The 19,849-nt window shown below is 50.6% G+C and overlaps 1 protein-coding gene across 2 annotated transcripts in view; it reads right to left on the reverse strand.

Moving 5' to 3' along the window:
* Window positions 1-11,129: 11,129 nt before the first annotated feature.
* Window positions 11,130-19,849, reverse strand: part of SUFU (SUFU negative regulator of hedgehog signaling) — a 122,632-nt gene continuing 113,912 nt past the window's right edge. For both annotated transcript variants that reach the window (XM_066355962.1, XM_066355961.1), the window contains exons 11-12: window positions 14,735-14,803; window positions 11,130-12,269 (exon numbers count right to left, since the gene is read on the reverse strand). In XM_066355962.1, the coding sequence (XP_066212059.1) occupies window positions 12,180-12,269; window positions 14,735-14,803 (159 nt within the window). In that variant the 3' untranslated portion in view covers window positions 11,130-12,179. The remainder of the gene's footprint in view (window positions 12,270-14,734; window positions 14,804-19,849) is intronic.

The following is a 19,849-nucleotide window of genomic DNA, read 5'->3' on the forward strand; positions in this document are numbered from 1 at the left end:
GTCCTGTAGCGTTCTTTTTATCTTTCTCTTTCTTTTAAGGGGAGAGCTGGCGGCCTCCTTCAAATTAGGAGAGAGAAGGGAGAAAATGCCAAGTCCCGATTTCTCTCCACCTCTGCTCCACCCACCCCGGTCCTTTCCAAAAAATAAAAAAAGATTAGAATTGGAAGAAGTCGGCAGAAAGGCGAGCGCCGTCGGCCCACGGTTGCTGCCCAGGCGACGCGTCCGGGGCGGGCCCGCGCCAGTCGCTCCGTCCGTGGGTTCGTTTGTCCGCCCGCAGCTTCTCAACTGAGGGGAGGGCAGTCCGGGCAGGGTCTTCGCAGCGGCTGTCGCTTCAGAGCTTTATCCTCAGATCAAAAAAAAAAAAAAAGGAAGAAAAAAAAAAGAACCCAACACTCTCATCACAGCCACCTTCAGCCATCTTGCGCGTATTATTATTTTAGAAATAATTTGTTTAATAAAAATAGCTGAGTCTCTAGCCCCCTCCCCCGCATTCTGGGCTCCCCACCCCCTTTTAATAATAATCTCGATAATAAAAATGATCTGGGGGCCGGGCAGTCCACGGCAGCTTTTTCCTGCCTCGGCTCGCTCGGGCTCCGGCTCTCCTTCCCCCAGGAAGGGGGCGCGGTGAGGGGATTCGCCGCTGGGGCTCGGGAAGGGGTGCGTCCCTGTTGCCCGCCAGTTGGCCTCCTTCTCCGTTGGGAAGGAAGGGCGCCCAGGCTGCTACCGCGCTGTTGCGAGGAGGGCGGGAGAGGGAGGGGCCCTGGCTCGCGGGACCCGTTGGAGGGGCGCCCAGGGGTCCCGGATCTTCCCACCACGGCCCGGCCTCGGAGTTTGCTGGATAGGGGTTGGGGGGGCGGATACAATGGGCTCCCCTGAGCAAAGTGCGGCCGGCAGGGTGGGGACGCAGGCGGGCAGGGGGCTGCGGTGAGCCGGACTACTGAGCTAGGGCGGAGAGAGGCGGAGGGTGGTGTTTCTACATCACCGCCGGTCCCGCTACTCGGGAAGGGGGCGGGGAGACAGCGAGGGAAGGTGAGGAGAAAGCGGCAGCGCAACCGCGGCGCCTTTAATCAGCACCGGCTGGTTCGGCCCACCCGGCACTGGAGACATAAATGGACAGGGGAGGGGAGGCGGAGGCGGGGCGTTTTGTCCGGAAGTGCTGTACAGCTGCAAAGGCGCCCGGCTCCTCCCCTTTTCCCTGTCTGGAGTTGGGGCTATTTTGGAGGTTGCTCCTGCTATTGGGCCCCAAGCTTAGGCACCGCCTCTTTAAGGCGGGGCAAAAACAGAGATCCTCACGTGACTTGTACTAACTTGGGTACATTAAACATTTTTTGGGGGGGGTACATTAAACATTGGCATGGGAGGAGCGTTCCGCGCCCCTTAAAAGGGCGATGGTGCCTCTGTATAGTGGGACCACATCTTCCTGGGCTTCTTTACCCGTAGCTCATTTTACCTGAGAGGGAAAGGAGAGCTTTTAATCAGCTCAGCTGTCTGATGGAACTGAACAGGGAATTGCAAAGGTTCACTGTGGAGCAAAAAATTTTACTATATCCTCATTACTTTACACCCCCCCCCCCCATTTCTGATGCTTAAAACTACCAAGCAAGATAGAAATTATTATCTCTCTAATAGTAATTTAAAAATGGAGGCTTAAAGAACTGAAGTAATCTACTGGAGGTTGATCAGTCAGTCAACAAATATTTAACAAAAGCCTTTAAGTGCCAGGCATTTTTCTAGGCCCTCGAGATTCCTCAGAGAACATGTACAAAAAAATTCTTTTTAAATCAAATATGTAGGATAATTTCTGTGATAGGGGCTCATAAAGGGCTCTCCAAAAAAATGGCATTTGAACTGAAACCTACATATTCAGGAGTTAGGCAAGTGATAACCTGGGGGAAGAGTGCTTTAGTCAAAGGAAAAACAAATGCAAAAGCAATAGATTAGGCATATTCCAAGGCAGAAGGAATCCTGTGGTGAGGGAGAAGACAGGCAGGGGCTAGAACACACAGGGCCTTCCTCCTAGGTCATGCATGGTAAGGAGTTTTAACTTGAAACTGGTTGTGAGAAACTGTCAGATTTGGGATATATTTTGGAAGTAGAGCCTACAGGACTAGTTAAGGATTAGTTAGATATGGGGTAGAGAGTAATCAACACATAATAATAATAAAAACGAAACAAAGCAAAATGAACACACAATAATGGGGTAGGAATGGGATCAAGATGTGCTTATCATTGTATATAGTATATCCTTCTGAACTTTAAAAACATTCTTGGTAGGCCTGACCTGTGGTGGCGCAGTGGATAAAGCGTCGACCTGGAATGCTGAGGTTGCCGGTTCAAGACCCTGGGCTTGCCTGGTCAAGGCACATATGGGAGTTGAAGCTTCCTGCTCCTTCCCCTTCTCTCTCTCTCTCTCTTTCTCTCTCTCTCTTCTAAAATGAATAAATAAATAAAAAATAATTTAAAAAAACATTCTTGGTATACATATATTAAAAGCATATGTGAGATATATAAGTGTGTACGTGTGTGTATTCCCCCCAAAATGTTTAAAATAATTCCTAGGGCCTGACCTGTGGTGGCGCAGTGGATAAAGCGTCGACCTGGAAATGCTGAGGTCGCCTGTTCGAAACCCTGGGCCTGCCTGGTCAAGGCACATATGGGAGTTGATGCTTCCAGCTCCTCCCCCCTTCTCTCTCTCTGTCTCTCTCCTCTCTAAAAATGAATAAATAAAATAAAATTTAAAAAATAAAATAAAATAATTCCTAGGATTTGGTTTCAACAAGAGGCTGAATAGTGGTGCCATTTATCAAGAAGGAAAGAATTAAAGAGGGTTAGGTAGGTTTGGGTGGGAAGATTTTTAGTAGTGTGGTCAAAGTGAAATTGAAATTGGCTCAGGTCTCCCAGTGGAAATGCGGAGAAGGCAAGGGTACATACAAACTCAGGTGGGAGGTTTGTGCTGGAGATTCTGGATTTCTTTCTTCTTTCTTTCTTTCTTTCTTTCTTTCTCTCTCTCTCTCTCTCTCTCTCTCTCTCTCTTTCTTTTAGATTATAGGTTTCAAAGTCACCAGCGATTACATTCTAAATGGTCGAACAAATTCAAATCCAGTTCAGTATGACCTGTGGGTTGCTGACCCCACCATAAAACCAGAAGGAATCTCTGCTCTTAAACCTCCATCTCCTTCTTTCTGCGATGTGGGAGCTAATGTGGGTCCTTCAAGGACAGAGCTGTCTTTAGCACTTTGCATACCCTCACATGCTGAACAAATGACAAGTGAATGCATGCATGTCTGAATGAACAAAAGGGGAAGATGGTTTTCAAGCCCTAGTCTAAAGATGGTGCAGAGAAACAACAAGGTCTAGCTTGGAGCATAGGGTCCTTTTGTGGGCTTCTCACCAATGACCTCCAGGATAATAAATCTAAAGGATTCCTCTCATTTCTCACCTTTCTAAACTGCTCCCCTTGATTTGTAAAACAGACTTCTCGGCCCTGGCCGCTTGGCTCAGTGGTAGAGCGTCAGCCTGGCATGCAGAGGTCCTGGGTTCGATTCCTGGCCAGGGCACACAGGAGAAGCGCCCATCTGCTTCTCCACCCCTCCCCCTCTCCTTCCTCTCTGTCTCTCTCTTCCCCTCCCGCAGCCGAGGCTCCATTGGAGCAAAGATGGCCCAGGCGCTGGGGATGGCTCCTTGGCCTCTGCCCCAGGCACTAGAGTGGCTCTGGTCGCAACAGAGCGAAGCCCCGGAGGGGCAGAGCATCGCCCCCTGGTGGGCAGAGCGTGGCCCCTGGTGGGCGTGCCGGGTGGTCCCGGTCGGGCACATGCGGGAGTCTGTCTGACTGTCTCTCCCCGTTCCCAGCTTCGGAAAAATACAAAAACAAAACAAAACAAAAAAAACAACAACCACAACAACAAAAACAGACTTCTTTAATTTCCATCTCAAAAATGCCAGTGATCCTCAGAATCCTACCCTCCATTTTCTCCTTTCACTAATATTTGGTGCTCTCTGGGATATCTCATTTACTCCTAGGCTTTATTATTGTCTATATACTGATGACTCTCAGGGAGTCTCTCCAGCCCAGATCCTCAATGTCCGTGTAGCCAACTATGCTCTCCACTCAGGTGTCTGACAGGCACCTTGAATTCAATGTATTGGAAACTAAACTCTTCATCCTTTTCACATTCCAGCCTGTTCCTTCTCCACTTGATCCCCATCTCAGTGGACATGTCAGCCACTTAGTTACTAAACTAAGGATTAGGGAGGCCACCTTGACATCTCCTTCTCACCTCTCTTATCATTCAGTCTGCAGACCCTGTAGATCTTACTCTTGAATATATTTCTGATCATTTATTTGTGTACTGGTTGCTTACTTACCATCTTCACTTGAAGGTACAACAAATATCCCAACCTCAACATATCCAGAATGATACTAATTTCTGCTCCCCCAAATCTGTTCCTGCAACCATCTTTTTCTTCTCAGTGAACACTCATAGCCAACCTTTCAGCAAATCTTCACTACTTAACATTTCTTACTTTAGTATAATCTCTAGCCTAGATTATCTCAGTAGGTCCTAACTAGTTTTTCTGCTTCTGCCCTTACCTCCTGAAGTCAATTCTCAACAGAAAGGCTAGAGTCATTCTTTCAAAATATAAATCAGGCGGTAGAGCATCAGCCTAGCGTGTGGAGGACCCGGGTTCGATTCCCGGCCAGGGCACACAGGAGAAGCGCCCATTTGCTTCTCCACCCCTCTGCCGCGCTTTCCCTCTCTGTCTCTCTCTTCCCCTCCCGCAGCCAATGCTCCATTGGAGCAAAGATGGCCCGGGCGCTGGGGATGGCTCTGTGGCCTCTGCCCCAGGCGCTAGAGTGGCTCTGGTCACAACATGGCGACGCCCAGGATGGGCAGAGCATCGCCCCCTGGTGGGCAGAGCTTCGCCCCTGGTGGGCGTGCCGGGTGGATCCCGGTCGGGCGCATGCGGGAGTCTGTCTGACTGTCTCTCCCTGTTTCCAGCTTCAGAAAAATGGGAAATATATATAATATATATATATATTATATATATATAATATATATATATAATATATATTATATATATATTATATATATAAATCAGATTATGTAAAACTCTCTGCTCAAAATCTTCCAATGGCTTCCCACTTCAACCAGAATAAAAACCAAAGGTTTATAATCACGGGCAAGGTCTTACACAGTCCAGCTTCTGTATAAGTAATCTCCTATCATCCCCCTTCTCTCATTCTGTCCCAGCCACATTGCCTTCCCTGGTGTTCCTCAGATATTCCTGGTGTGTCTCCCCTACCCCACAGGGTCTTTATAGTTGCTCTTAGCTTTGCTTGGGCCATTCCTTCCCCAGGTATTCCTACTGCACACTTCTTTGTCATTGAGAGTCTTCATTCAAAAGTCACCTATGCACTGAGGCCTTCCCTAACCTCTGCATTTAAAAATGCATCCCTCTTTCAATCCCTCCCTATCTCTCCTTCTCTGCTTTTTCCCCCCTCCATAGCACATATCCCCCTGTACTCTGTATTCTACTTTAAAAAAATATTATCCATCTCCCATCACTAAAATAGAAGACCTGTGAAAGGAGAGATGTTCTTTATGCTGCATTGCCACTGTCTAGAATGGAAGTTAGCACATAGTAAGTACTCAATAAATATTTGTTGACTCAATGAATGAATCTTATTTTCTCCACCCATACTACTGCTACCTTAATCCAGGCTTGACTGGTCACCTTGCCTCCGATCTCACTCTCTTTCAAAACGTTCTCCAACTAGCAGGAAGGAGGATGGTTCTAAAATGAAAGTTTGATCATCCTTGCGACTTTTCCTAACCACAACTGGGGAGGGGGCAATAGAATGAAAGCTTGATGCCTTACAGGCTTACACCATATACTCTAGGCATTTTGGACTCTACAGTTCCCAAGAAGAGCTTTGGGGCTTTTGCCCTTGTTGTTCGGCCTGCCTGGACTTTGAAAGTAAAGCCCCTTTTCTTTTACTCAGTTCATCCTTAAGCATCCTTCAGGTTTTGTTTTGTTTTTTTTTAAGATTTTATTTATTCAATTTTCAGAGAGGAGAGAGAGAGAGAGAGAGAGAGAGAGAGAGAGAGAGAGAGAGAAAGGGGAGGAGCAGGAAGCATCAACTCCCATATGTGCCTTGACCAGGCAAGCCCAGGGTATTGAACAGGCGACCTCAGCGTTCCAGGTCGATGCTTTATCCCCCTGCGCCACCACAGGTCAGGCAATCCTTCAGGTTTTGACATAAATGTCATTTCTTTCTAGAAACCTTTAAAAAATCTCCTAGATTGGGTGGGGGCACCTTTTCTGTGCATACACCCTAGCATAGCCCTTTAATAAAGGGTTAACACTAATTGAGCAATTACTATGTGCCAGGCATTTTGTATGTATTCATATAATCCTTACAAAAACTCTAAACCAAGTATCCATTTGCAGATGAAGAAACTGAAGTACAAGTTAGTTAGCCTGACTTAGTCACACTAATAATAATTGGTGAGGCTGGGGTAGGGCAAAAAGCACCCTACTCCTTCCTCTTTTTTTAAAAAAATTCTTTTTTACTTTTCCATTAATTTGAGAGAGGAAAAGAGAACTAGAGAGAGAGAGAGAGAAGCATCAACTCCCTGTTCCACTTAGCTTTGCACTCATTGATTATCTCTCCTACATGCCTAACCAGGGATCGAACCTGTGACCCCGGTATGCCAGGACAACGGTCTATCCACTGAGCCACCCAGCCAGGGCACTTCTTCCTCTTTTATTCTTCTTCCTTGTCTGTTTTCCCTCATGCACTATGAACTCCTTAAGGCCAGACCTGTGTCCAGCCTCCCAGCATATAGCAGACTGCCTGTTACAGGTGTGGTGAAAGAACAGGTGAATGAACATATTTTCCAATTCTTACCCTTCCCACAATGGTATTGTCAACACTGTCAACAATGGACAGGTGGCCTTCCTCTGTCTTAAAAGGGCTGTGACCCAGCAGGCCCATTCTTCTTCCTTTCAAGGCTCGCAATCCTGATAGGGTATGAACTGGCAGTGGTGAGATTAAAAAAACAAAGGAACAGGGGTGCGTCCCTCAGTTCTCTGGTCCCAGTAAGCCCACTTCTCGCATCACGACCCTCTCAAAGTCTCCCTTGCCCCTCAAGTTACTCAGAGAGCTATGTCACACAAGGCATGGACACCCACCAGCCTCATTTGCTCCTTCCTCCATCCTGCCCTTAACTTTCTCCCAAAGGCTTCCCTCTATAGCAGTGGTCCCCAACCCCCGGGCCGCGGACCGGTACTGGTCCGTGGGCCATTTAGTACCGGTCCACAGAGAAAGAATAAATAACTTACATTATTTCCATTTTATTTATATTTAAGCCTGAAAGATGTTTTATTTTAAAAAAATGACCAGATTCCCTCTGTTACATCCGTCTAAGACTCACTCTTGACGCTTGTCTCAGTCACGTGATACATTTATCCGTCCCACCCTAAAGGCTGGTCCTTGAAAATATTTTCTGACATTAAACCGGTCCGTGGCCCAAAAAAGGTTGGGGACTACTGCTCTATAGAAGGGGCCTGGAGATGGTTGCTTTTCCCAGACCACATCGTGATCTACCCCTGCCGTCTTGGGGCACATCTCATGCTCAGCAAATCACCCCTGCACCCCTCCCTGGCCTCCCCTCTGCTCCCCCTCCGCAGCCTGCAGCTGCCTCAGTGTGTAAGGCTGGGCTGAGTCACTTCCAGCATGCATTCTCCTTCTGGTCAGGCCAGTTTGGCAAATCTCTCAAGCTCCCCTGGCCCTAGAGCCTATGCCCCCCCCCCCCAAGGGCTCCAATTCCCCTCCCCTAGGAGCCCTTGTCTTTTCAGAGTCTTCTCCAGTTTAGTCTGTCTCCCAGAGTCACCTAAGTACAAGATCTTGTTATTCTGTACTCTTTGGAGCAAGAATCTCAGCCTGACCCTTGGTCCTTCTAGGCTAGTCAAATGAGGAGGATTAGCTAAGCACCCCCACTCCCAGTCTCCAAGGAGAAAGAGGAAGGGGTACGGCCTGGGCCAACGGGGGTTGTTAGCCTGGCTCCAGATCCTCCCAGTTCCTGTGCTCTGATTGTCACAGGGACAGAGGGCCCTAGACAGGACCTGCTCCACTGCTCCAGGGGCCAGTCACAGTTCCTGAGGAGGTCACAGGCCACAGAGCAGTACTGACCTTCTCCTGGGTAAGGTCCCCAGATCTGGCTAGTTCTCCCAGAAAACAGGGAAGGGCCCTAACAGTCCCTTCACAGGAGCGACACCATTCCTCCTCGCCTCTTGTGATGCCCCCAGGACCTCTGCCACCTGCCGCAGCAGAACCTCCTGGATACTACCGCTCCATTCCATCCCGACGACCAGGAGAAAAGCCCCTACTACTGCTCAGGACAACTAGGCCTAGCAGGAAGGGAAAGAATACGTGAGGACCCACAGCAGTCCTGCAGGTTCCAGGAAGCCTGTCTCAGTGCAGACCCCTCCCGCCTGTCTGTAAGTTCCCAGGCTGCTGCTCTCTCCCCACTGGGCATTGAACTTTGTATTTCCATACCATGCCCTGGAGAGACACGAGCTGGGCCATTCAGGGAAGAGCCACCCATGTTCTCACCCACCCAGACAAGGCCAAGAAAAGTTGATAGGAAAGGAGGGCTGGACTTAGTGTCACCCAGTGGGTGTGCCGGTTCTGAGGTTGTTCCTCCATCAACCCAGGCTCCAAGTTAGGAAGCTGAATTTCGTTTAGAAGCCTAGTGAGGGGAGTGGCAGTCTCTGGCGCCACCTGGAAGTAGGAGCAAGGACTCCAAACCGGAGGTGAGGAAGGCCCACCTTCCCAAAAGGAATGGGTTTTTTGGTGAGAGGAAGGTAGAAAAGGAATCAAGGGTCTTGAACCACCCATTCATCTCTCCAGACTGTGTCCCATGCTCCTAGCCTCTTGACCTTAGAGGAATTCAAAACGAGTAAAAGAGAGCCTGTCCCTGAAGTCATTTCTGCATGACTGGAGTCACCAGCTGCATGGTCCTGTTCCTTGGCACCCCCTGCACTCCCGACAAGTCTTCAGGACCTTTCCCCACCCTAGCTTCTTCTCAATGGCCAAGTCCGATCCACCCCCTCTGCCTGGGCTCCTGGCTTCCCGCTTCCCTACTCCAGGCAGCCAGAAAGGAGCACAGGACCCAGCACTTCTGCAAACATGTTTAATGCACTTAGATTACACAGAGGAAGAGGGGGCAAGAAGGAAATGACATCTAAGTGAGTCACCCAAATTCTTACAAAAGTTCCTGGCTGGCTGCAGCCCCTAGGAACGGAGTTGCCATTGACATTAGAAACTAATAAAAGTTTTACAAAAGTTTGCTCATGGCAGCATTCAGGTACTTGTACAAAAGAAGGGCTCTCTACAGGGCTCCTGATTTGTAACAGGGACCCAGGTACTTCCCCTGGCACGGAGGACCTGAAGCCAGGGAGGAAAGACGATCAGATAAAAAAATAGTCAAGAGCTTTCTTTACTGGTCTGCCCCATAGGGGCACCAACTTTCAGATTTCTTTCCCTGCTCTCAACCCAATCTCAAAACCCAGTCCCAAGACCATGTTTATTTTTAAAAACGCTCCAGCCCTTTTAGACTCTCCCCAAGAGTCCCCACCCTGGAGCCTGGCCTTTGCAAGAAGAAAGGGCAGGAAAAAAGACCAGCTCCCAGCCAGACCTGAGACCTGGCAGGAGTCTCTTCACCTTCTCCGAATGGCAGTTGGGTTGTGGCTCATACTGGACCTAAGGAGCCACAGGAGTTTGCCGTATGTACCAGGCAAAGAGCATGGGGGAGCCCCTTCCTAGCACCAGGGACTTGGAGGGAGGGGTAAGACCAGACAAACCTCAAGGAAGCCTGTGGAAGCTGCAGGGAGGGAAAGAAGGGATACATTTAGTAAGCACCTACTATGTTTCAGGTGCTGTACAGGGCATAGGATATGGTCAGCCTTGCTTGTTCCCCAGTGAGAGTCCCTCTTACCAACCAGCCAGCTCAATGGAGAGCCGCACTCAGAAAAACCTCTGGGAAAGCACCACCCCTCAAGGGGAAGGAGGGCTGGTCAGAGACAGCGGGTGTCATGCCCCTGCTCCAGAATGACCTGGGAGGTTCCTGACATGCTGAGGCAGGGAGGGGCCACAGGCTCCATGGACTCCTGTCTCAGCTCATCTGCTCCCCTCACTACCTGACTTCCTACACTGATGACAAAGCTTACTCAGAAAATACCCCCTTCCCACCCACCAAACCAGGCAGGGGGAGCAGGGCCCCAGAAATAAAGCACTGGCGGAGGCAGGTCAGGGGTCGAGGAGAGGAGGAAAGCTGATGGATGGCACCTCTCTGGCCCTGAAACGTCAGAAGACAAGAGCTCCAGAAGCGGAGTGCTGTGGTGGGCGAAGGCCAGGAAACGTCCTCTGAAAAAGTTCTCAGAGAAGGCCCAGTTGTTGCCAACAACAGGCCCAAAGAGTTCTACCCGGGCTTCTGGGAGCCTGGAGTCCGTCTCACCCAATTCTTCAGGCTGATCTGCCTTGAAGCTCTGAGTTTGACGACGTTAACCAGGTAGCCCTGAGGGAGTGTGCAGAGAAGGGGCCAGGCCCCCGGGAAGTCCCAACTGTTGTTCTCTGGACGGCCTGCTCACTGCCTTTATAGCCTCTGGAAGCAGTTCTTTGACTTGGTTTCTCCTTAGAGGATTCGGCACCCATGGCCTCCTGTGGCACTCCTGGCGGTGCCCTTGTGTGTGATGGTGCAGACAGGGGCAGAGAATGGTCCTGTGTGGGCCCTGGCAGAAAAATGCTTTGCTTTGCACAGGCCTAAAGTGTGATCTTGAAATAGTCCCTAGAGTCAGGGGTAAGAGGGCATGCATGAAAGGCGCTTGATTCCAGGGCAGCAGTGGGAGATAACCCACGAGGAACCCCACAACCACAGGGCAGAGAGAGGCTGGCTTTTGGGAGGAAGACCAGGAGAACTATAGTATTGGGGCAAGGGACCAAGGACCACGAGAGGCCCAGATGCAGGACAGGAATGGAGAATGAAAGATGAGAAATGAATAGATGCAGGGAGGACGGGAGAGCAGTGGAGTGCAGTGTTTGCAAAATCAAAATGAAAGACATGTTGAGAGGTTAATTATTCCATTTTTAATAAGCCAGAGCCCTGCAGCCTAGAGGCTGGGAGGCACGGGGATGAGGAATGGGGCGGGAATGGTCAAAGAGCCGGAAACCCAGGCCCCGAGTGGCAGGTGAGGATGATGTGTTGAGGTGCTGGGCCCCACCCTCTCCCAGGCTAGCTGGAAGATGAGGCTGAGGCCACCAAGCCTCTGAGACCCTGATGGTCCTTGAACTTTGTGGGGCCTAGTCCACTCGGGGCCCAGCAGCATCCCAGCAGCCCTTCTTGGCCCCAGCTACACTGGGCTCAAGGCTGCATGGGGGAGTGTGTCTCAGCTCTCCCCTGCCCCAGGTTCCACCAGGCCCATCTGGGAAGAAAGGCCCCTCTCTGAAGCTGGCTCCTCTGGGCCCCGGCTGGCAGGCAAACACCGGCACCTTCTCTGGTGGCGGCTCTAGGGGTGACGTCCCCAGGCCCCTGTCTGAGAGAACGCAAAAGTTCATCTGGGAATAAAAGTTCTGTTTAAAAAACATTATATACACAGCTTCTGGACATCTTTGAAGAGCAATAAAATATCAGTTTCTACAAAATAAAATAGAGGAAGAAGACCAAACAGGATCAGAGGAATTGTTCCATGGCGAGAGGAGCTTGACTACCCAAGGTTCCCAGAGCTGAGCTGGGCAGTGAGCCCACAGGGCCACTCTACCTCCTTCCTGCTGGGCTGCGTGGCAAGCGGTAGGTAAGGAGGAAGCCTGAGACCGAGGGGCACATCAAAGGTCCAGAGTCACTTCTCAACACGCTGTGGCGGCAGCAGGAAGGGAAGATTTGCATTTGCCTCCTCAGTGCCCAGTGGGAGCAGGGCCTGGTCATGTGGGCTTGATGCTCAGGTGAGCTGGGGTCAGCTGCCCATGCCTGGCATCCCACCAGGCTGCAGCAGGTGCGTGGCTGCTCGGTCATCCTCACATCTGTCCTTTTATTGGTAGGGTTCTTACATGGTGGTTACATGGAAGTCATCGGGGAGCAGCTGGGCTCTCCTCTGGCCCCTGCAGGGCCCAGCCCAGGCTAGTGCAGTGGACTGTCAAATACCACATCGGGGAGGATGGAGACTTTCAGCTTCTTTTCAGGCCAGCTGTACTCTTTGGGAAGTTTGAACTGCGGAGGGAGCAAGCATAGAGCCGATGCACACATTAGCAGAACCCACCACCTTCTTCCCAGACTGCCTTGAGTGGCCAGGGCCCTCACCCAGGCCTGTCCTTGGGTGCCAGGGCAAGACAGGCCACTGGTTGTCTGGCTTCAATCTCAAATGCTAGACCCAGGTGGGTGGCTGAAGTCAAGCTATTGAAGTTTGGTGACTCCTTCATTCCCCCACCCCAGGACAATAATTAACCTGGAGTCGGAAGAGGCATGCTTTCTAACTCTTTCTGGACTATACTGACCTTCCTCCAGCTCACTCCCTTGGTTCTGCCTCTGGCCACAAGCATGTAGGGAATCTGTTCCCTGAGGCCCCGGGGCTACAGAATGGAGGGCAGGGGGAGGGCGCGGATGCTACAGGGAAATAGATTAAGGTTTAAAACTGCGGACCTCTCTGTGCCATGCTTCTCTTTCTAAGGCTGATGCAGACGGATTCTGACACCTGCCCTCTGTATCCTTTGCCGAAGAGTCCAAGGAAAGGAGGTCCTGATTTGGCCTCCGAGGGAACAGAGGTACAGAATGAGTCTGGCGGGAGGTGATTTCTTGGGTCTGGTGCATCCTCAGGAGGGTGCACCTCCACCCTACTTCCCCGTGTTCATTCTCATCTGCTTCCCAGGGTTACCAGCCTGAGAATGGTCCCAGGGGGGCCAAGGAGAATCCAAGGTCTTCCTGCCCCAACCTGGCAATCCCTGATTTGCTTACAGTGTTGTTCTAGAGCTTCTGGTGGGGGTAGGGAGAAGAAGTTGACATATCTTATTCCTTCTGTATTCTCGAACCCTGAATGTGGTCTGGGACACAGCTAATGTGCAATAGATGTGGTCTGACTTGGAAACAGGGTCCACCTTTCAAGACTCCCACTGTCCTAGGAGTAGGTAAGAAGTCAGGCCAGGCTGGAAAGGAGGAAAGAGCAGGTCCTCAGCTGCCTAGAGCTGGGGCTGGAAATGAACAGGCCTGCCTGATACTTTCTGCAGGCTCCCTCTCCTTCCATCTGATGGGGGACTGTTCAGGCCAGGACTACAGTGGAGAATGGGGCAGGGTGTGGGGACAGTCTCTGGACAGCAAAGAAAAAAAAGTCATTTTTAGTGACCTACTTTCCTAAGCTTCCCCTGGCTCCTGTCCCTCCTGCCCTGACTGTCCCCCTCCCACTCCCTCAACACCCAAGCTCAAAGCAGCAGTCTGGCCCAGAGCCATCCCAGAGCTATGGCCTCTCCGGAAGCGCTTCTGGGCAGCTGGCTCTGGTCTGCCTGAATGGGAGCTGGGCCTCAGGGACCGGTGGCTTGTGGGGGTTGATTGGCTGGCACAGACTGGGTGCCTGGTGGCTTCTGAATGTATAAATGAGTTAATTTATCAAGCTGTGTCCCAGAGGATAGAGAAGACACTATCCTATTGGGGTGTCCTCAGACTCAGAAGAGTTCCTGTTCATCTGGAGACCCGGACAGGACAGTCCTGCCCTGCCACTCTCCTCCACCCTGTGGACGCTGGAGGCCACCGTGCCCAGTCTGATGTGGCTCTGGGAGCCCTGGCAGCCAGGAGTTCTAGCCCTGGCTGAGAGCTAGCTCCTGCCCGGCCTCTCTCTGGCGTGAAAGCTTGGCCCTTGGGAGGTGAAGGAGCTCTCCCCCAAACATAGTTCCCGGCAGAAAGGGTGAGAAAAGGGCCTGTCTCTGCCACAGGCAGGGTAGGGCCCAGAAGAACTCTCCAGAGGCTGGAGGCCAGCTTGCTAATGTTCTACTAACCTATCAAGGCCAGGAGGGCTCTGATCCCACTGGGGTGCTGCTTAGTAGGAGGCCGGGGGAGGGGAAGGGACTTTCCAGGATGAGGTAAGTCCCTGCAAGTGAGGATGCCGGGAACAAGGAAGAAAAACAAAGGGGATTAGGGCGCCAGTCCTGCACCCCAGAGGAGTAGCCAAGGAAAGCACAAGCCCCCACCTGGCCTGCCAGCTCCTCAGGCTCTGGCTAGGGTTGGAGAGGCAGACCAAGAGGGGAGAGCGCACGGCTGGAGCCGGGAGCTGGAGAGTGGCTCCTGGGTGGCCTGAGGCGAGAGCAGGAGTCCCTTGCTGCCCACCAGAACTCCCCAGTGGAATGTTCTCTGGCAGCAGGCATGAGCAATTCTGTTCAGAACCTGCCAGGGAACAGCAGGGGCTGGGGAGAACTCGTCCTAGCCTGAAGGCTCTGGCTGCCTCTTCAATGAGGTCCTCAGAAGCCGGCAATTCAGTTTGCTGAGTGTCCTTATGGGGGCTGGGGGTGGGAAGACAGAGAGAAATTCAGCCATTTAACATTTCCAGGGTCTCCTTTCTAACCTATCCTGACACCTGAGAGACAGAAGGGAGGGATGGAGGGAGAGAAAGGGAGAGATACAAAGAGAGAAAGGAAGACATGCATGCTCCTGGAGACCAAAGCCCTCTGTCAGAAAGAATCAACTAGGCTTACGTCCTCTGGAGAAGTCAAATCTTCTAAGTCCTCCAACATTTTCTCTACAAACTCTTCAGTCAACAGAATCTGGGAAGAAAGCAAAAGATAGGCTTTTATTTTTTTTAAATATGTGGTCTTTTTTGCCAGTTGCCAAGCTATTGTTCTTCTGGCCACGGAGGAGACGGGCCGTGGTGATCCCGATTGTCACTTGCCCCCACCACCTGCCTGCAGTATCAGAGGAACTGGGGTAGAGAAGGACGGGCAGCAGAAGACAATGGGGAAGCAAGGTGGGCACATCTGGAGGAACAGTAGCATTGGTCCCAGAAGGGATATGGAAACGGGTGGGAGAACACCGTTCCTGGCAGTTGGCGCCTCCTGCATGTTTCAGTGCGGCAGAGGGGAAACAAAAGCCAAGGGGTAGAGAGAGCGACTGCCAACATCCTTCTTGCCCAACAAGTCACATGTTCCCCCTCACCCTCACTTGGTAGGACAAAAAGAATCTGTCTGGATTTGGAATACAAGCCCTGTCTGGAATCTGGAAATGCCCCGGAAGGTACATTCAAGAATGTCTGTGCCGGGGAATTTAGAGACTGTGTACCAATCTCTCGTTTTACAAATGGGAAAGGGCCTCTCAGTTTCCATTTCCATGTGCAGTATCCACATTCTCTCCGGCCGGAAGCTACCAAACTCTTGTCCCGCCAGCCTCATTCAACCACTGAGTTCTTCACCACTTCCTCTGAGAAACCTCTTCTCCAGGTTGCCTCCCAGCTGCCCCCCTTTGCTGCTCCGGTCTGACGCCTTGTCACTACATGCCTTCATATTCTAGTGAGCATGGCCTCACTATTCAGGTGGCACAACCACCACCCTTGCCCCTTATGAAAGTCCACAAGCTATGGGAATGTCCAAGGGCACTCAGGCCTCCCTGAAGCAGACGGGCCACTTTCCCAGCCAGCTCCTCCGCTCTGGCAGGCTCCGCAGAGCCAGGCCGAGCTCACCCAGGCCGCACCACACCAGCTGCAGGCTGAGGGTATCTTTCCTCTTCCACACTGACCCCTTTCTCCACCCCTCTTTTCCCTGTGCTGGCCCATGGGGCCTCCTGGCCTCTGCACCAGACCCCTCTGCATGGCCCCACCACCTGCCTCTGCTTTGCCCCTTTCAGCAAATTTTGAATGCCCTGGGGAGAGGGGGCAGGAGGAAGACTGACATCGATGAAGACCAAGGTGAAGGGGAAAGCCCTTCCCCAAGAATTTGATGGGGACCAAGAATTCGAGAATATACCCATCAGGTTTCCCCTAAGTGTTATACTCTGATAAGAACAGAAGCTTCAATGTCTAGACCAGGGGTCCCCAAACTTTTTACACAGGGGGCCAGTTCACTGTCCCTCAGACCGTTGGAGGGCCGGCCTATAAAAAAAACTATGAACAAATCCCTATGCACACTGAACATATCTTATTTTAAAGTAAAAAAACAAAACGGGAACAAATACAATATTTAAAATAAAAAACAAGTAAATTTAAATCAACAAACTGACCAGTATTTCAATGAGAACTATGGGCCTGCTTTTGGCTAATGAGATGGTCAATGTGCTCCTTTCATTGACCACCAATGAAAGAGGTCCCCCTTCCAGAAGTGCAGCGGGGGCCGGATAAATGGCCTCAGGGGGCTGCATGTGGCCCGCAGGCCGTAGTTTGGGGACCCCTGGTCTAGACTGTAGTCAGCTGGAAAGATGAAGTAGAATGGCGGCAAAAAGCAGGTCGCTAGGGACATCACAGGATGGAGGGCTCCAAAGGAAGGAAGTGGATGGGGTGGAGGTAAGAGCAATGAATGAGAGAAAACCCCAAGTGACCACCCAGCCACCATACACCAGGCACCCTGCTAAATGCTCCTAATGGTATCTCCTCAGTCTCCTTACAGATGAGAAACCTGAGGCACAGATAAATTATGTACTTTGCCGCCAACACTACACAGCTTGTTAGTGGCTAGGACAAGACCAGATCCCAGTCCCATCTGGGCTCTGAAGTTAGTGCCTAAAGTAGTGCTTCCAAATCCTGAACTCTTACCCACGGCTGCATATGTTTGTTCTTTCTTCCTTTCCTCTGCCCAGCAATCTCCTCGGTTTCACAGTACTCCCTGGGTGCCTCTGCGAGGCCCAGCCCTGGGTGCAGCCCAGGGACAGAGGAATGAAGACACTCCATTCCCCACCTGAACGCGCCTCCACCCTTGGTTGACAGGGAGCCAAAGGATGTCTCCTTCTCAAGCTGCAAGACCACGGTCAGGAACCAAACAGCTCCGACCAAAGGCCCACATCTCCTCACTAAAGTTCCTGTCTGAGGAGGTCAGGCCTCAAGTGAGGGCAGAGACAAGGTTCAGACAAGCAAAGCTGGTCCAGGGAAATGCCCACCCAAGCTGCCCCACCCCACCCCCTGCCATTCTTCCTCCAAGTTCCCCACTATGGGACTGGCTGACTTCCTCTCACGGACTACAGTGACCAGTTCCCAATCACACACTGATCCTCCCACAGGGTTTTGCTCCTTGCTCCTCTTAACCCATGGGTCCCCCGCCTCCCCAAGTCCCGAGATTCTCTTTCAGTTATCACTAGTCTGCTTCAGTAGTACAAAAGTCACATTCATATTTTTGGCATTTCTGGGACTTGTTGTCATCTCTTCAAATTCTAGCACAAACACAAGCATACTTAAAATCCAATTATATTACAATGGCTCCAGTCTGGGCCAGGCTGGACTGATTTCTAACCCACAAATAACTTGGAGGGAGAGATCTTTCTGCCAAAGAGGTAAATAGGTCTGGGACTGTACCTAGTTCTGGGGGTGAGATGAGCAGGGGGAGGGCTCACAAGGACTGTAGCCACCCAGGGAGACTCCTAAGAGCTGTTTTTCAACAACAGTAAAGATAGCCCCACCAACACTCAATTCAGTCCTAGACTAGTTCCTTTGATAAAAGTCTGGAATTGGTGGTGGAGAGAGGGTGAGTTATGGTGGCTTTTAGTAGAAATAATACCAAGGGTGTAGGGTACCATCTGTGTGTAGTACTCAGATGGGGGAGGGGATGACAGGACCAAAAAACAGGACAAACCCTAATTGCTGCTCAATTTTCACTTTTGGTGATTTGCTGGTTCCTGCTGGAAACGTCATATTATTTTAAAGAAACTAAACGGGGTAAAATTATACATGAGATACGCATGATATTAAGGGTGACATTCCCTGCAAAGAAACACGACAGACTGTCATAGCTCCAGGCACCTAATTTAATTTCCTTTGGGAGTTAAACCTTAGACGCTTGAATTCAATAAACAGGCCCTGTTCTTTGTATATTTCAGACCTGGAGCTGAGAATGTTAACAGATCTTATCAACAGGACACTGGAGATAGACAGCTATGATGGAGCGGCTCCTAGGCGCTCTCACCAGTAACAGACTCCCTGTTGTGATACAACTGTGGGAAAAGCCTGTGCAATTCTGGGCTTGGGGTTCTTGAAGCTCACTGGGTCCCCAAGGAGCTGCCTGGCTCTGCCACAAATAATAACAGGAATGGTTATGACAATGACAGCAGTAATGCTAACACCACCAATAGCAGGAGCAGTGCCTCCTGTGTGTGCCAGGCACTGGGCTTAGTGCTTGATCTGTATCGTTCACTGAATCTTTATGGTGGTCCTGCAAGGAAGGAAATTACCACCTCCATTTTGTAGACAAGCAGGTGTCAAGAGAAGACAAGTCCCTTGGACTGTAAAAAATAGTGATATGACCTCACAGTAGTAGAGGATGCTCTTTTTCTCTCTGGGGAAGGTACCCCAATTCTAGAAGCCTTGCATACTCAGTGCTGACTTCTTTCTCTCCTCTGACTGGGGAGATGAAGATGACTATGGCTTTGACCAATGGTCTGAAAAACCAACAATCCCAACCCCAACCAACCACATAGCTCCTGGCCAGTTGCTCTGCTCAAAAGGGCTAGAATCCTGTGGGTCATATACATACATACATACATATCTGGGTTGCTCAAAAACCAGGTTGGCCAATTGAAAAGGAAGGCAAATTGTACCCAAAGATGGTTTCCAAGTGGGGGCAGCAGGGCAAATTTCCAGGCCAGCTGGAGAATGCATACATAAGGCAACAGTTTCTCTAGTTCAGAAAACAGTAGTAGAGCCTGACCAGGAGATGCGCAGTGGATAGAGCATCAGACTGGGATGCGGAGGTCCCAGGTTTGAGACCCCGAGGTCGCCAGCTTGAGCACGGGTTCATCTGGTTTGAGCAAAGCTCATCAGCTTGGACCCAAGGTCGCTGGCTGAGCAAGAAGTTGCTCGGTTGGCTGAAGGCCCACGGTCAAGGCACATATGAGAAAGCAATCAATGAACTAAGGTGTCACAAGGAAAAACTGATGATTGATGCTTCTCATCTCTCTCCATTTCTGTCTGTCCCTATCCCTCTCTCTCTGACTCTCACTCTGTCTCTGTGAAACAAACCCCCCCAAAACAAAACAGCAGTAGAAATAATAGTAATAATAATAATGAAAATTATAATAGCACTCATTGATGTCTGCACTCACCAAGAGCTGGGCAAAAAATCCTTACATTTGCCTGACCAGGCGGTGGCGCAGTGGGTCGAGTGTTGGACTGGGATGCGGAAGGACCCAGGTTCGAGACCCCGAGGTCACCAGCTTGAGTGCGGGCTATCTGGTTTGAGCAAAGCTCACCATCTTGGACCCAAGGTTGCTGGCTTGAGCAAGGGGTTACTCAGTCTGCTGTAGGCCCGCGGTCAAGGCACATATGAGAAAGCAATCAATGAACAACTAAGGTGTTGCAACGTGCAACGAAAAACTAATGATTGATGCTTCTCATCTCTGCGTTCCTGTCTGTCCCTGAATATTCCTCTCTCTCTCTTTAAAAAAAAAAAAAGCCTGACCTGTGGTGGCGCAGTGGATAAAGCGTCGACCTGGAAATGCTGAGGTCACTGGTTCAAAACCCTGGGCTTGCCTGATCAAGGCACATATGGGAGTTGATGCTTCCAGCTCCTCCTCCCCTTCTCTCTCTCTGTCTCTGTCTCTCCCTCTCCTCTCTAAAATGACTAAATAAAAAAAAAAAATTAAAAAAAAAATCCTTACATTTGTGCACAAACAGCCCTGGG

This window comes from Saccopteryx leptura, chromosome 13, assembly GCF_036850995.1.
Source record: "Saccopteryx leptura isolate mSacLep1 chromosome 13, mSacLep1_pri_phased_curated, whole genome shotgun sequence".
NCBI classification, from domain to species: Eukaryota; Metazoa; Chordata; class Mammalia; order Chiroptera; family Emballonuridae; genus Saccopteryx; species Saccopteryx leptura.